Source organism: Cygnus olor, chromosome 4, assembly GCF_009769625.2.
Source record: "Cygnus olor isolate bCygOlo1 chromosome 4, bCygOlo1.pri.v2, whole genome shotgun sequence".
Classification (NCBI taxonomy): Eukaryota; Metazoa; Chordata; class Aves; order Anseriformes; family Anatidae; genus Cygnus; species Cygnus olor.
The window spans coordinates 66,319,986-66,338,263 of record NC_049172.1 but is presented as its reverse complement, the minus strand read 5'-3'; the positions used below and the strand labels follow the sequence as shown (position 1 = coordinate 66,338,263).

The following is an 18,278-nucleotide window of genomic DNA, read 5'->3' as shown; positions in this document are numbered from 1 at the left end:
AACCCTCCTGCCATAGGCAGGGATGCCACCCACTAGATCAGGTTGGCCAAGACCCCATCCAGCCTGGCCTTGAACACCTCCAGGGATGGGGCATCTGTAGCTTCTCTGGGCAACCTGTTCCAGTGCCTCGCTATCCTTACAGTGAAGAATTTCCTCCTAATGTCTAGTCTAAATCTATCCTCTTTTAGTTTATGACCCCCCTGCCCACCACCACCACCTTGTCCTGTCATTATCTACCCAAGTATATGACTGCTATTTCTTTAATATTCTAAGTGTTCGAGCATTTTTTGCTATGAAGGATTTGCTGAAACATCATGGAGTATTACTAGGTATGTCAGGATGGGTTCTGTTGGGGATTCCTGCTGCGATCTGATAACTCTGATAATGTAGTGTTCATGAAGTGTAAGAGAAGATAGGAAACTGGAAATAGGAAAGACTTACAGACTTTGTTTGCCAGATTTTTGGTTTTGCTTTTCCCTGGCATTTAATTTGCTTATCATTCTGTATATAAGCTATGCAATCGTCTTCTGAAGTGCAGCAGTACACGTTGTAAGTAGTATTAATACAGAGTGCAAGTACAGCATTGCTTGTGCACCTTCTTTACAGGTTTAAAACAAAACAAAACAAAACATTTTTTTTCCATGATTCTTCACCTATGGATCTTGAGTTTCAAAGCTACCTCAAGATCTATTTTTTTTTCTGTTGGCAATAATCTGTCACATAATGAAATTCTCAAAAAATAAGAATAAAAGGTGGCAGTAAATGAGACACAAATTTCTTAGGACACTGCTGGAAGGTTGGGAATTTTCCACATGAAGGAGTATCACACTTCTGACCATTCTATTCTCTATTTGTGTAAAGAATGTTTCTTTGATCTTATTTTCTTAACAGAAGGCAGTATCAGTTTGTACATCTATTTAAAGAATTTTTTAAAAACCCTAACAGAAAAAGCAGAACATGCTTCTCTCCATACAATAAGCTATGTGTAGAAGTTACTCATTGCATAATGGACCCTGCAGTGAGAAATGTGCTATAAGAAAGTGTTACAGAATAAAAAAAAAAAAAAAAAAATTCATCTTCACATTAAATTGTGAGGACTTCTGGATCTGTTCTTATAAAATACAATATTATCTCATTTCTGGCTTTAAATTAGCTGCAAACTAGAAGTCTTTAACATCAGATTCACGATCATACTCAAGACTTTTTGAACCATTTTTAAGTTTGGTATTCAATATGTATAATAAAAATTGTATTGATGAATAAAAGGAATACCAGATGCAGCTGTGCTGTTGCCACATACAATTGCCATATTTGTATTTCTTTGTCATTGGTTCACTACTCTGTTTTTTTCCATTCCGTTAACTTCAACAGTTTACTGTATTACATTTCTGCTGGCTATGTAATCCAGCAGAATCCAGGTATATTATCCATAACTTTGAAAGAAATTCTAACCTACAAACAGATCTGTGCACAGCTGAGGATCTCAGTGGAAGAGGACTTAAAAGGTATCCCGCAATGCTTTTCTTTCTTTTTACTAACTTGAGTTATCTATTTCTGTGTGTCTCAGCCTTAGCTGAGCCTCATCTGCTCTTGGGACCTGGAGTTTGGAGCAGACTTTCACCTCCTGCCACAGATTTTCTGTCTCTTTTTTTGCATTATGAGGAGACTGTTGCTCGTTTGGAATTGGAGTCTGTTTATTAATACTGTCTGTCGTGGCTGCCTATCTTTTGTGGTTTGGAGTAATGGAGGAGTTGAATTAATGCTGGAGCCAGCAAGCAAGACCTGGGATGCCTTTGCCTGACAAGATGATGTCACCTGATACATTTGGAGATGATTAAATGGAAAAAAAAAAAATCTCCATTTTCTGCCCTAGTAGGGTAATGAGGGTCTGAAAAGGAAACTGAAACTGAATGCTCTCTTTGAGCACAGATGCAGGAGGGTGAGACTTGCCTGGGCTGCTGAGCATGCAGAAGGAGTGAAATCCATGTTCTTTCGCTTTACAAAGTTTATTTTGGGAACAAAAGGAATCTGATGCCTTCAGCAACTTGAAAAAATTGACTGTAAGTTTCTGTAGTTAGCTATCAGTATTTTCTTTTTCTGGCTAACATCTTGAGTTCAATGTAGATAATTAATCCTTAAACAGAAACAAATGCCTGTAATACTAAATTCTTTCTTTTTTTTCTTGTGAGTCTATGAACTTGCTTAAAAGGAGGCATTCCTTTCCGAGGTCTGTAGCAGTGCTTAAACACTGGTCTGGACTTCAAAAAATAAACTCTTTATCCATCTACCTCATCCTAATGGATTACACTCCTGCATTGCTGTCACTCATTGCATGGCTTTAGCTGATTGAGTAGGATTTTTGGCAGCTTGTTTCTTGTCCAAACATTCCTTAATGCTTTCCTACCTCTTGTTTTATCACCCAAGCACTGCAACAGCAGTATTTGGAGCTCTGATAGCTTTTACGGAAAGCTAGTTTTGTAAAAGCCAATTCCTCAGAAACTGAAGAAGAAGGAAGAAAGAGAAAGAGGAATACATGTGGGTTGTGGCTGAAACGATCCCTTGACACTCGTTGAGGTTGATCATAAATATGCATGAGACAGGAGGAGTTTTTAGTAGCTGTGTTGCTTCTCTTGCCCCAAGCTGTCTGGAAAGAGTCTGTGACAGTCTGGAGAGCTCCAGATTTTAAACAAAAGATCATTGTTATGACTTTTTAGAGAGGCTCAAATACAATTATTTTTATGTTAGAACACCCTAATGACATTCCTTGTATATGTTTTACTTGCTCCTTGCTAATTCTTCATTTTTAGGGCTTCATCTGTTATTTAGGGTTCACCCCTTTTTCATGCCCCTTTGCCATTGTTTCTTGAAATACCATGCACACCCAAAATGATCTTCTCTAGTTTATAGAGCAGGTTTTTAGTATACTTAACAGGATACATCACACCTCATATACTATAGTCAAGCGAGCAGCACAGAAGGGACTGTGTGAGAAAACTGTCCTAGTGAAAAGTCTCATCTTCTCACTCTTCCTCCCCCCTCCTTTCTATATCACAGATCCCTTTTCAGAGAGACTGGGTATTTAACAAAGAAGTCAACTATGAGGAGCAGGAGCTGAGAGCTGGGATGCAATGAAAGGATGCCCTCAGTAGCAAGAGAAACTGTCTCCAGGCAGACCAGGCACTGTAGTGTTGTTTATCTTAACGTTTAAGACCATACCAGTTGATTCTATTTGCTTTCTTTTTCTCTTTGATAGTAATGCAAAAAAGAATTCGGGTCCACTAAATCTTTCTCTCCTACTATCTCGCTCTGCAGATTTTACAGTGAATACAGAGTATAAGGAACAAGAATTCACTTTTCACAAGTACTGTATTCATTGCCTATAAATGGTGTGTCTGCTATCTGTCTGTAATTACCCTTTCCTCTACAGGAAACATCGTCTTATGGTAAGGATATAACAAGCCTCAGGGATGCACTTTCTATCCCATCCAGCCTTCTTATGTGATCTTGGGCTAATGTAATGTAGTCATGCAGTCTCTGTGCCTTTGTTTTTCATGTGTAAAATATCAGGGATTCAGCTCCTTGTCGTTTGTCATAGGCTTTAGTCATCTCAGTAGCCTTCACTCAGCTTCGTCAATATCTCTTTTGTACCAGGAAGGCCAGAATTGGGCACACTACTCCATGTGTGGTCTCCCTGGTGCTGCTTAGAGGGGAACGATCACTCCCCTCCATCTACTGGCTTTTTTCTTGCTAATGTAGTCCAGCAGGTGGCCCTGGGCTTCATGGGCAAACCAGTGACTGCTGCTCTACTTCTCCTCCAGGCTGGGATATCCATTTTGAAAACCTCTTAATGGTTACCCAATGTAGTGTGTGTGTATGTGCACGATTGTATGGAGTTGTATTTGGGTTGAAGCACACCTATTCTCTGTTAACTGATTTTTGTATGTAGCTTAAAGGTTGGCCTCAAGATGATACATAAATCCAATCAAACTTTTTTTCAGGAAGTTAAATGGGATCTCCCACTCCACACCCCCCAGCAAAATAGAGCTCAAAATGGTGGCACATGTTTTTTGGCTTTTCTGGAAGACGTGTTTTTAAATATAAGTTTCTATGCTAACAGAGGATTAGCTAGATGAAATTCTCTAGCCTGTATTGTATAGAAGATCAGATTAGATGATCTCTTCTAGAAGATCTTAATTAGATGGTCTGTTCTGGTCTTAAGCATCTGTAAATCACAAACTAAATGGAGAATGAAAGATTTAAACCCAAAGAACTTTTATTCAGCAATGTGCAAGGAAGTGATCAAGAGCATTTTCTATAAAAATTAAACTCAATTTTAATTCATATTTCTGTTATAGTTTTGTTTACTGATAAATTTGTATACTTGCATTTACAATAGATGTGAGCATGAAAATGAATTTACTTTGTTTCAGGTTTGTATTGTACTGTTCCTAAAGATGTTTTAATCAGTTGAGTAAAATATTTTATATTCTTTAAAAAAATGATATAAACTAGTGCCCTTAAATGCAGATTTGGAATAATTGCATCATAATGCTGTTTCAATTCCAGTTGGTTTTCATTTTGGTTTGGAACAAAAATTGCAGCGTGATGTAATTGCCTCTCTATGATTATTTTTACCTTGCTGTATTCTTCTGCTGGCTTGTGTGTATAGTTTTTATGTGCTGTCATTTGAAAAACTTTAAAACTCTTGAGAGCCAGACCTGTAAACCCTTCTGGATGTATCATTGCTTTTTATTTGTACATGCCAATTATATCAGCACATTGGGGGCCTATTACTCCTATTGAGCATAGAATGGACTTCTCATCATTTAATATGGAATGTGATTTTGCTCCTCAGTCAAGATAAAATCTGCTTACTGTTGTGATTACCATCCCTGGGCTCCACCCTGCCTTTCACCACCTGCCATTTACAAGTAATTCCTTTGACAATGAGAATTCAGCCAGAACTGTCAAATAAATTTGCTCCTTTTGGAGAACCTTCTGATTATTATTCTTATTTTGTGGTGATGTCAGATTTCCAAGGGTAATCTCTCACTAGAGGAGTATGTTTTCTTTGGGACTTGCATCACCCTCTCATTTTTAGTCTCCATTTCAGAAGTAATGATTGCTTACTGAAAATATGCATAATGTGGATTTTCTGTTATTCAGTTCCATTACTTTTTGTGAGCACATCATTACATTTCTAGGAAGAAGAAGAGAAGATTCTTTAATACAGAAAACAAGCCAAGGGTTGAAAACAGATAAACGTTTTTCCCAACTACATACATTTTTTTTTTTTTGTGTATCTTAAAAGAAGATTTTGCAGATCTTCCTTATTTTAAATGCACTAAATGTACTTCATGGTAGTATTTCTATTCTATGCCTATTCTATTGAGCCAATACCAGCTCCCAGTAGTGTCTCCAGCAGCAGTTTCCTCTTTCCTCTTCTTTTGCTTCTTTTTGTCTTTGCCTTGTAACTCCATCTTGGTCTGTTTTCATTTCTCATTTTGCTATCTATCTATTACATAATAAGCTCTCGACTACAAGGATCTGATAATTTTTAATAACCCAAGAAAGTTACACACACTGCACACTGGCATTTGCTCTTGTTCGTTCCTCCTTTCCAGAAGCCAAGGTTCTAGGCAAAGAAATGGTATTCCTCTTGTACATTATATTCACTGGGAAAGAGGAAAAAGGAGAGCTCCCTTTCAGGTTATTTACAGTCTCTTGCCTTAACGAATCCAGAAAAGATGCCAGTTCAAGTAAATTTTATTGAATACATGCAATTAAAACCGCCCTATTTTCTGTGCTTGATACCTTTTTTAAGAACATATATTCTGGTATGTACTGACAGTAATTGATATGGCTATAAAAGTAGTTAAAAAAGTACATTTCTAGTACTGTATACTGATTAGATTTCACAATGATTGCCTAGGTTCTGTGGTAATGATTACTTTTGAAATTAATATCACATAAGTAAATATTAAAAGATTCATATATTCCATGATAGTTTAAAGTAATTCTTCTAACAATAATAGCAGTAAATCTTATAATCAAAGTAGACCTAAAAGCAAAAGACATCCATAATCAGACTCATTTACATATTGGTATACTAGTAATAGAATATACATCTTACTTCTAAAAAAAAAAAAAAAAACACCAAAACACAACACAGAGTTGATTACTTGTATTTGGTGGTGGTAGTGGTTGCTTGGTTGTTTTTTTCATTTGTTTTTTTTTTTTTTTTGAAGTTGTAGGTCCTCTTTCTTTGTTCTCCTTGAGTCTGCGATCTTGCTTACTGGTCTACAAATCAGATTTGAATCATCACTCTGACTCTCTTCATTTTGCCTTCAAAAGCTGTATGTTCATCTGTAATGTGAACAGCTAGAAGTAATGTAGTTGTCCTGAAATACCTTTGGATTTCTAACAGACCCCTAGTCAGCTTCAAGTATGATTGTAAAAAAAAAAAAAAAATGTTTTTCATGAGCTACATTGTCAAGTGATGTAAACAGGTTTACTGTCATCATTTTGGATACTCTTTTTGGTCTATATGTAAAAGGCTTTGTAAAAAACTTTGAGAAATGTACTTAATGTAAATGTGTACTGTTTACATAATAGCAGTGATAGTAGTCAGTTTAGTAGAAAAACATATTCACCAAGAGAAAACTTGATCAGGATGGATATGTATGTGTAAATTAACAGTGTGTTTCAGAAAAGATTTGCCCAAGTGTACATTTGTAAGTGATTTTTTGGTTGTTGTTAAAACATTATCACGCCTTAGTATTGCCAACTACCATGTCTTCTGGTGCCTTCTAGTAGTATGTTGATTTTGCCAGTGTATGCTGAGGTACAATCATCTGTAAATAAAAAGTGTCATCTGCATTCATGGGTGACAAGAAGAAGCAACAGCCTCTTCCAGGGGTATAGTAGACATCTGCAGGTTTCCCTGCACAGTCCTATTTTCGAGAATCAGATAAAACTAATGTATCAAGACCAAGGACCATTTAAAAATCCAAATGTTGTCAGAAATGGAAGAAACAGATTCCAGGTTCACTTGGGTAAACAACCATATCAGAGAAGGCTTTAAGAGTAGGGAAGAGCTGGTAAGGGCGTAAGCAGCAAAGAATGTGCTTTTAGAAGTCTGAAGAGACTTACCAGCAGTCGCTCTGTTAGGCCCTGAAAAGACTATAAAAACAAAAGTGAGTAAGCAGAGAAATACTTAAGTAGAGGCATTTTGGAATGAGGTTAGAACTGAGATTAATCCTAGGTGCGGCCCTGAAATGAAATGAATGTTTCCCCTCATCTTTTAATGAGGATAATGTCCTCAGATACAAAAAGTATGGAAATGTGAACTATTCCATCCAAGCTGAAACCATAAATAAAAATAGACAATCCACTTAAGTGAGGGGACCAAGGAATCTCAGAGTTATGAGTGAACTGAAGCATGAAAATGTGGTTCCAATACGCACATACTATAATACTATATATTAGGGCCCAAATACTATAGGCTTCTCGTAAATCTGCTAAATAGGTATCATATGATTAAGCTGTAAAAAATGTGTTTAGGTGTATGGTCTGAGCTGCTACAACTATCAAGTCAATGCAAGTCTTCAGGGGTAATTTTAAAGGAAGGAAGTGAAAATTTACTCAAAGTTTGTTGATAACAAAAATGAGAAAAATTGTGAATATGGAGAAAGAATGTGATTTTTTTGTACAAAGAATTGGAAAGCCTTGAGATCTGGAATAGCAGAAGTAGGGTGAAATAAGAAGTGCATATTTTCAGTGAATCTAGGGAGTAATAAGAAATTATGTGACAGGTTGGGAGCTCGACTTTGAAAAATGGTAGGAATATGAGTCACTGTAAAAAATGATTTTTTTTCCCCACTGCAAACAGAAGAAATAAGATGATGGAAGTAGAGACTTTCACTACAGATTTTGGAAAATATCAATGTGTCTGGAAGTTTTATCAAGCTTTAATTTTGTTGTGCAGTTAGAAATTGTGTGTTAAAAGAGAGGAACCAGAGGGGCACTGCTAGAAAAACTTATTGCTGCCACTCGTCCACTTTTGTGCAGGACTGGCTTGATGACGTGGTATGTGAAAGAATAGTGTCTTTTCTTCATTAATTTTGAGGTAACTGCTAGATACACCAGTAGTGCTCACTAATGAATTTGTTGGTTTTGCCAATTAATGCAGTCTATTTCCAGCAGGGAAGAATGTACACTTTTAAGAATCGCTAGAAAACAACTATGAATATGAATAAATGACAATTAACTCTGTCTTTTTTTCTAATGGGATTTCTCAGAAAAAAAGTAATTTTCTTATTGTCTTTCAGCCATGGAAGAGTTAATAGTTGAGCTGCGCCTGTTTCTTGAACTTCTGGACCATGAATATCTAACTTCGACTGTCAGGGAGAAGAAGGCAGTAATAACTAACATTCTCCTGAGGATACAGTCATCAAAAGGTCAGTGTCGGGTGTGTTTTCTTGCTTGCAGAATGCACAGAATAAGTCTGTGCTCAGTGAAATTGTTTTAAGCGGTAAAGACAAGCCCTAAATTGAAGCAAAACAGAAAGACAGGGTGAATCCAAAATGGAATTTTCCTGAATGCTTTCCTTCACAGTCAACAGTAAAATATAGCAAAAGACATAAAGGAAGTAATTTCATTGCACATGGGTGAATCCAGCCACAAAATAATGTGATAGATGAGTGTTTTCACCTCTGTTGATATAGCAGTTACTTCATTTTATTTGTGGCAGCAATTTTATTTGTTAGCTTTGATGCAAAAGTAAAGGAGTACCAGCCACAGCACTGTGCATGGTGCTACACGCTACATCTCTGCCACATGACCCAAATCCATCAAAGAGCTTGATTTCGATGTGGACTCCAGTGCATGACTGATACAGGAGTGCCAACGCAGAGCTAGGAAATGGCTGTCAATGTGTTTGGTTTGCATTTTGCAAGTAGCGTAATATTCATTTTCCCTTTGTCTTCCTAAAAACATTTTGATTGCACAATTGCTTTTATCTCCAGCAAGATTATGGAACTGAATGCAGCATGAATGATTGACTATATACATCAGCCTTTCAGCAGAGCTTTTACAAAGAATGTTCCTCACTATTTTTCCTAACAGTACTTTTATATTTCCTTACAAACTTTCATTTTTTATAAAGAGGCATCGGGACTATGAGACCTCTCTGTCTCCCCAACATTTGACAGAAATGCTGTCACTGTAAACCCCCATTGTTTAGATTTTTAAAAATACTAGTGTTTTGAAGAAAAATGCCACTTTGCAAGTAGCTGCATTTCTTAGCTTTCTTCTGCAGTGCTAAAAAAGATACGGTGTTTTTTGATGCAGTGAAGAAATGTAAACAAATCGCACCTGCTACAGGATTCAAGTTCAAGGAGATCAGCTTGGATGTGGCACTTAGGAACATGTTTTGTGAGTAGTATTTGGTGATAGGGAAACAGTTGGACCAGGTGATCTTGGAGGTCTTTTCCAACCATAATGATTCTAAGAGCACCTGTCTAAGAGCTGTAAAATGATGATTGTCCTTCCTTCTGTTTTCACATTCTTAAGGACCCATCATTATTTTTTACTTTACCAGTAGCAGAAGGAGGCAGGTAACAATTTCACGTGTTGTGGAAGGAGGCTTTGTGCTCCAAAAGCTGATCAAAATTCCCTGCACTTCTCAAAACAAAAAACTGTAGGTGAGAACTTGCAATTTGATATGTTTTAAAGGAGTTCAAAATAACTTCTACAATACTGACCTGACAGTGTATGTTTTTCTTTTAATCTTTTCAACTAGATTTATTAAAAAAATTTTGACTTTCTCAAAAAGTCAGACAGCATTCACAGAATGTGAATGTGCAAACACAGAAAAGAAAGATTGTTGTATCCTTTCGTTCTGGATTGTGGGTGGTTTTTCAGGACATAAAACTACAGCTGTTGTAGGAAATTAAACAGTGCTGGGTACGTTTTTGGACCCTGCAACTCAAGCATTGACACTGTGAAATTATGGAGTGGTACTTGGCATGGGCTTGGCCTGCACTGACTCGTTTTTTGTATCAGTTCTTAGGTGTGATGTGGGAGTTATCACAGGCAAAGATCTGTGCCTAGCAAACAGTTCAAAATTGTCACCATCCACCCTGGTTTTGAGGGTGAGAGATTTTAAACGTATGGATATGGCTTTCTCTGTATCAGAGCATCTTCCCAGACATGTTTATGACTATAGATGTGGGTGATAATAAAAAGATCCAAGGCCCATAGTTTTCCACCTTTCAGCACCTACAGCTTAGGTTTTAGAGCCTATTTCAGAATCTGTAACAAGATCCATTACATGTTATAATACAGGAGCAATCCATTAACAAGATCCATATAAGATCCGTATATTAAGTGGCAGAGCTTGGTTCAGTGCAGTTGTTACTGGACTTTATACCCACATCTAGTGCCTGTATTCAAGGAGATACAATTTAGACATGTCAAACGGAAGTCATAAAAGTGATAGAAGGTCCAGAAACGTGCGTTCAAATTATCCTTAAAGGAGGTATCATAATTAATCTTGATGTAGAAAAGGGATGACTGAGAATGAGCTCTTAGACTTACACAACAAAAACAGCAGTGTGCAGTTGCTGGATGTTTATTTCAAAGTGGAAATAAAGCACATGTTTTGAGCATTGACGATATGAACTAATGGAAGAACTTAGTAAGGTCTGCATGCCATTGCTGGCATTTTATCAAGATGGAATATTTTGCTAAAAGATATGCTCTAGTTCAAACAAGAATTAATTCAAGGAAGTCCTATAGCTCAGTTAAGCAAGAGGTCATAGGATTGTACATTATATGCCTATAAACTCTAGTTTATGGAGCTATAGTTTAAATAGAGTTTAAGCCAGCATGGCCTCTAAAAACAGCATCTTGTTTCTCTCCCCAGGCTACTCATTCTTGCTCATCGTGTACTGCAGCTTCCTTTCTGCTAGCACAAGCATTATTTGCTTTTTTTTTTTTGCTGGTTTATTCCTAAGCAGTGTCAGTTCACTGCTCTGGTTCAACCTGAGGCCACACACATGCTTACGCTGGCACAAAGGAGAGGTTGGTGCAGGGACAGGAACAAGGCAGGGAAGGAGCGGTGCTGCCTCCTTGGGAGCTCGGCCATCTCATTCTGGCTTAAAGTTTGTGTGAAACTACAGAGGGAGTAATGCACATTAACGGAGATGACCCTGCTGCTTTTTTATCAGCTGTAACATTCAGTACTCCCATTCCTTTGAAACTATTCATCTCTTCATTAAAATTAAAAGCAGTAAAAGGCACATAAACCCTCAGTACTCTGTAACTGAGCTGAACTGTCATTTTGAGTCTGTTTTTCAAGATGTTGCTTTACTCCACCCACATAACTCCATGAGAGCTCTCAGATCGCTGGCATGGTTTCACAGGCCCGAGGTCTGTGCTGAGTTCAGACTCTTTATAGGCATTTGCAAAAATCAACTGCCTGAATCCAACAGTGTATTTTGATTGCTGAAGCAAACCATTGAAGAACAGGGAAAGGTAATGAAGGATCAGTGCAGCTGGGAACTGCCTGGATTCTTTCTAACATCTGGAAGTCAACAATTAAGTTTTTCTTTGTAAAGGTGTGAAAATTATTATAAGGTTGGATTTTGGTAAAACACTTTAAACTGTAGCTTTCTTTTCAGTAAGTTCTTACTTGTGGAATTCTTCTTTTGCCTTGTGTTCTTATATCTCCTAAATGTACACCATTATCTTCACTTCGTGTCCACCAACCAGAGTGTACTGGGCCAGTCAGATATATTCTTCAGGCTGTAGTTGCCTGGCCTCAGCCTGCACCATGTCCAAATCAGTGGTTACTCTGATGAGCTGGCAAAACTATGAACTTTGTTTTTCTTCCTGAATCTTGGTATGCCCAATGTATTGTAGGCCTGGACAAAACACTTGGCATTCCCTTCTGAAACTCAGACTTCTAAAAGGCAAAGACACAGTTTATTTTGGAGTAAGAACTGTTAATAGATTCAGTCATTTAATATGACCATCAGTGTTGCCTGTTTTCATTAAAGGGTCTTGATGTCATAAATCTATAATGCTGACTTTGTTGTGTAGTTTGGTAGAAGAATACAAATATTAAAGAGCAGGTTCATGCTTCACCAGACATAGTTTTGGGGGGAAACTAGATTTACAGAGGAAATAGAACCCACTTAGAAAACATTTTTATTTTTTTTTCCCAGTAAAATGTACTTCATATTTGACTTTTGGTTGCATGGGGGACTTGGATATGGATAGCAGTCATAGTATGGATTCGTCCTACATAAAGAATAACAAATGAAAGTTATGTTAAAAAAAAAAAGAATGTTTCTTAAGACTAATCTCCTCTTCTTTTGTAGGAAGAAAGAAGATTCTATGGCCCTTAGAGACAGTTTATTTTATCAGTGTTGATTTTCAATCCAGGACTTCACAGCCAGTGGGATTGTGTTATTATGACAAGAAACATTTCATCGCTGATTACGTTATTACGTTTTGGAAAATTATATGATCTTGACCAACTTAACTAAACATGAGGAGCTAAATTCAGTCTAGGGGTGCACAGGGTACATCCCATTGACTGATTTTTTTTTTTTTGTCAGAGCATTGAGATGCACCCTAATCTTGCTTTTGATTTTTTAGAAAAATAAACAATACCATGAATTGTGTTCGACTGGGATTTAAATGATTATGCCAAGAAAACGTGGAGATAGTGGTCACTCCTCTTTCCCCAGGGAGGGAGGGAACCCTGTTTAATTTGCTCCATGTTGCCATTCGGACATTCACAAGTGTGCTACCTTCCCATCATCAATGGTTTTATCTCTGTGATAGATGCCAGGCAAATTGTTTGAATCTTAGGTCTTTCAGTTCCAGATGGGTAGGCAGTTCAGCATGATTTCCTGTAAATTTTTTCTCTGTCTGGTATTTGTTAATCCAAATATCATATATGTCATTATCGTATATAGTAAGTATGTGTTTGTTCTGCTTGATTAAATTCCTGAATTCCCAGCATTCTTCCAGTTCTTCCTCAGTAAATAGGCTTGGGAGGTAGGTTGTGAGCAGGACTGCATGTCAGATTCCACTATGTGATGGTAGTGTCCATGTGTAGAAAAAAAATGTCCCATTTGCCTCCACCAAAGCATTAAGTGACATGTGTTGCTCTTCCACAGGTTTTGAAATAAAAGAACATGTGCAGAAACCAGAAGTTGCCAACAGTTTGCCAGCACCTCCTCAAATGCCTCTGCCAGAAATACCTCAGCAGTGGCTGGTGAGTGTTAATTTAAGTACATAAATATATATGAGAGAATGTTTTAGTGGTAAGCACTAGCAGAAATGCTTACAAGGGGAAGGAGCCTGTGTGTCCAAGGAAATGATTATTCCTCTCAGCTCCACCCTGGTTGAGGAAATTGGGATCAACTTGCAGAAGAGAAGGCAAAAAAATCCCCTGTGGTGAAATAAGCCCAGGAATAGGACACCTGCAAGTGCTGCGGAATTGCAGTCCTTGGCAGTTTTCAGGATTAGAGCAGCAAAAGCCCAAGCAACTTAATGCTGTCTTCAGAGATTGACCTGCCTTGTGGAGATCGTTGGCCTAGCTGAGCCCATGGGTCCTAGCCAGTTTCTTATGATTTTAAGGACCAGCTTTTCCTGTAGCAAGTCATATGAGAACATTCATGAATAATGAAGTGTAGAGTTTTGAAGTCCAGAAAGAATGCTGCTTTTTTTTTCATAAAGTCCTTGGTGCCCTTCTGTGCTTGGTCTCTTGGTAGGAAATTCCCTGCAGAACAAGCAGCAGTTTAAGTTCTTGGTGATGTTTATATGTTTACTGGCTGCAAATTCAATTCCTGCAGTTGAGAGCAGCTGTCTTATTAAGCAGTAAACTATAAACAAGTTTTAATTCTCCTCTATTACTGCTCTGTTACTATTTTAGATTTGAAGAAAACATTTGCAACTTTTTTTTTTTAGAGAAGCATATGCAAATAATGGTCTATCCTGTTGAAAGGTGAACATAGTCTTAGCCTTAATATTGATGAATTATCCATCTTTTTATTAATTTGTGGAAAATTTTATGTATTGATAAGGTCAATCTAAAGCTGTACCGAGAAGGCCTTCATTCATTGGTCTGAGGCATGAAGTACATGTGCAGCTTACAGATTAGCAGTCTGTCTTCTCATGGTGGAGGCAGAAGACTCCAAAAAATGGAAAGCATTCTTCTTCATTTTAATGTGTTACTCTATTTTTGCATCTCTGCCCAGATGTTTAAGCAGCTTCCCTATTTCATAAGCCAATAACAACTTATGAAGATAAGTACTAACTTATCAGATCAAACTCTTGGCCATCCTTTTGAAAGTGAATAATACTAGATACTGCTGAACAAATTAAAAATAAAAAAGGATATTATATAAAATATCTTAACCATAGTTTGTTTCGAAGTGCTGCCAGCTGCTGATTTGTGACCTGGAACAAGATTTCTTTTTTTTTTTAAATTTCAATTCTATGTAAAGTAAAGAAGTATTCTCAAACCATTATAGGAAGGGAATGTTTGTGCTAGAAACATCCATGTTGAGAGCCATACATATTGTAGCATAATTCAAGTAAAATGAATGTTAGAAAATCATTATGCACAGATTCGAGTGGATGCAAAAGTGGTCTTATTAATATGCAGTGAAACCTAGAGAATCCATTTCATGGTTAACAGTGCCTGAAAATGATTTTTTTCTTTAATTCAAGATGCATGTAGCATAAATTACAAGGCAAGTTGTTGATGACAGGGAGGAAAATTATGCAAAATATACATGACTTTGAAATGTAGACTGTAGGTGCGAGCTTCATAAACTCAAGCCAATTGAGTTCCTTATTCTTTCACATTTGTGTAGGTTCAGTTTAATAAATTGCCTCCAAAGAGTCAAGTTGTTGTTTTAAAGACAACTGACCTGCATTTCCTTTCTCATATACTAATGTGAAAATTCCCTTAAAGTTGGTGCAGCTGCACTGAACAAAATGTTGTGAAGTATGAATTTGGTCCAGTAGGTCACCACTGTTTTGCAGGAGTTATATTCAGTTTGGATTTCAAAGTAACAAAAAATATTTCTCTGAGATACAGTGAGAATTAATGTGGAAGTTGACACAATTAGAGCTGGTTGATCTGGGGCATGTGCTTGCTACACAGAGTCTGGCAAAGTGGAGTTTGGACATGGCCTTCCCCTCTGACCTGAGAGTAACACTGCAGGCACTTCCATCTCGGTGAAGTTATGAAGCTGAGCTGTTTTTTTTTCTGTAGTGGTGGAAGCTCATTTTGGCCACTTTTCCTGTAATTCTATTGATGCTGTCAGGCAGTGGTGGTCCGTGCCTCCATTTCTGGCGTTGGTGCCACTTTGAGATCAGCTGGAAAATGTTCCAGGCTTCTTTTTGTCTTCTGTTGTCCAAATACAGGTTACGAGTGGTGTTATTTTAAGACACTAACAGATCATAATTTGAGAAAGAGATGACAGACTGCTGATGTCCTGCAAAAGATCAGGTGGAGCCAGAAGGGAAGGGCAAAACTATTAGCTTTTTGACTTTTGAACACTGATGCAAGTTCAAACCCCAATTTGACTGTTAAAAAAATATCCTGAAGTTACGTTGAGACAATGGAATTGATCATTATTTTTTTTGGAAACCTTTCTCTGCTAGAGGCTTCTTTGGTAGACCCTCATTATCATTAGATATGACCAGAGACTGTTGCATCATCTTTCTTTGTACGCCAGGCTGGACATCAGTGATAGTGGCTAAGATCTATTTTTCCCTCCCATTAAAGCTTCTGCGTAGTGATTTTCAATCTCCTCTTAACCAACGGGCTCCTAAAAATGGGTAGATGATGTTGTCAATCTCTATAGAAATTGTACATAATTACATTGCTCGGTGACACCAATGTGCTGCCTTTCATAGAGACTTTTCATAGATCATGCTTTCACAGCACAGAGAAAGAAAACCATTGGGCTCACCTGAGGATATGAAATTCTGCTCCAAGGTGCCCTTCTTCACATTGCAAGTTAGAAGTCATATTATATGTCACCTCCTTTTGTCAACCGTTCAGCACAGAGACCAAGTTCTTCCAGTTGGTCTCAGCCTCCGGTAGAAACACAATGTGCTGCTGGAACACAGCAATTTACTGGAAGTGGGAATCAATAACTTTAAATAAGCTATGCACTGTTTAAAATCTAAGTTTTTAGCACATCAGTTATTGAGCATGCTGGAAATTAAAGTTTCATTTACACCACTGTTTCTTTTTATGGCACTCAAGGGATTGTGCATTCAAAAATGTTTAGTCTGAATTGATGTTTAAGCTTTTACTTATGTAAAGATGTGTGGGTGGGAAGGAATTCAATCCTCCTTAAAGTAGTGCCAGGAGCCAGAATTATGTGTGGGCAGGTGCTGTGCGAGGTTTCCTTTTCAGGTCTGTAAATAGACTTGCATATTTGCTCAGGCCAAATCTTATATCAGTTTTGTTATTATTCATCAGCCTGTGAACAAAGATCATAAAAATCATTTTATTTAGAGACATGCTGTTAATATTTAAAGTGAAGTCTCCAGTTATTAAAATGTGTTAAAGCCCAGAGAATTTTCCTGGACTCAGTGGGCTTTGGACCAGGTCTTAAAATCCAGGGACAAAATTGGACCTTACATGTACTTGAATAAATCACGATCTCTTAGAAATTCTTTGTCTGTATACATTCCCTTGCCCACATCTGGTCTAGCAGACTTTCTGTCAGGCTTAGAAAGCACAAATCCTCCCATGCTTTAGCCCATGCAGACAGCTCCTTCAGATGGCCAGCAAAGTAAAAGCTTCAGATAAAGAACGTGAGCATGAGAGGCATGTCCGAGTCCTGCTGCAGAACTCAACTCTTGCTTGGATATGAGAGAGAAGGAGATCATCTTTTGAAATAAATTTGAGATGCTTCTCCATTCCTTTAGCCTGCTTTCTTCCTCTCCAAATCAGCACCCACTTTTACGATACATCCCTGCACTGAAAGGACAGGCAGCAGTGTTAGATGAAGGGTTTGGAGCAATAAGAAAGCCAATACTCTGTGTGTAGCCCTCACAGTGCTGCCGGGGTTTAATAACTGGGATCCCATCACTGCGCTATCACCAAGTTGCCTTGAAGTCCATTTTACACTGAGGCAACAGAATAATATCCGGTATGTCCTGCTGCTCTGATGTGCCGGAGGAATACTGGCATAAATTATCCACAGCATGACAGTGACAGAATACTTCTAGCCTCCAAGCATTTGGTTGTCTTAGTACATCTGACATCAAGTGATTTCAGCACATTGTGCAGTCCAAGAAAATCAAATACGAACAGCACACTTAGCTCTTTTGCATGATTTTCACAGTAAAATTGGATATATGTTTTGTTTTTCCTGGAATATTGTCAATTTAATGATTATTTAACCACAACAAGTGTCCAGCAAGATGCCAGAACCCCTGTAGATATAAATCAAAAGCATAGGTCATCTTCCTCCAACCCTTTCTTGCAACATACACAGTCACACCGTAGGAGTGTTTCATATAAATGGGCTTCCTATTGAGAAGTGATATGACAGCCCCCCTTTATCTGGCTGCCTGTCAGGTATACTCTCAGATATTTATTAGAAAATGCTGAAAGGAAATAGCGTCCTTGGAGAAGAAAAAATTATCCTGAAATCAAAAGGATTTTTAAGGTGATATATTATCAATTGTATTAATCATTCTTCAAACAAACAAACAAAAAATGCCAGTCTTCAAGATTTTCTCAAATGTGCAGTTAGGCTTGTGACAGCAAAAGCAAGAGGTTTGTGTACCCGGTGGGTACTTAGGAATCTTTGTTTCATCTTGTTTTTTCTTCTGATACTGGAAATCAGTTGTTAGTACTTCTTAAAAAATAATCTTAAAATAGTGTTGGCTTTGGAGTTTTTTTCCTCGTGAAAATTTTTTAGAAGCAAAAATAAACAGTTCAACAAGAAACTCAATTGTTTCTCTCAGAGCTGGCTAGTAGCTTCAATCTGAATGAACAAGTCCTTCAGTAATGAAGGAACAACTAGAAGGTCCTTTTTGATTATTGAGTCCAGTTGCTCTTACTGCGGGCAATTAAAATATAAGCTCTTTCAGAAACTTAACAAAATCTATTTCTTACCATTTTAGTTGTTTTTAAACCACTATTTCAATTTAAAAGGCTGTTCCACCATGTTCATTGTCAGCCTTTGTCCTTATGTCTAAGTAAGTTTTTTCCTCACTTTGGT

The 18,278-nt window shown here is 37.6% G+C and overlaps 1 protein-coding gene across 6 annotated transcripts in view; it reads left to right on the top strand.

Annotated features, from left to right (window-relative positions):
• The window catches only part of AFAP1 (actin filament associated protein 1), a 116,486-nt gene that overhangs the window by 43,119 nt on the left and 55,089 nt on the right, over nt 1-18,278 (top strand). For 5 of the 6 annotated variants that reach the window (XM_040556913.1, XM_040556912.1, XM_040556909.1 and 2 more), the window contains exons 2-3: nt 8,331-8,459; nt 13,194-13,291. In XM_040556913.1, the coding sequence (XP_040412847.1) occupies nt 8,333-8,459; nt 13,194-13,291 (225 nt within the window). In that variant the 5' untranslated portion in view covers nt 8,331-8,332. Of the gene's footprint in view, nt 1-1,946; nt 2,061-8,330; nt 8,460-13,193; nt 13,292-18,278 lie in introns of those variants that run through there. The other variant, XM_040556914.1, reaches the window with a different exon arrangement.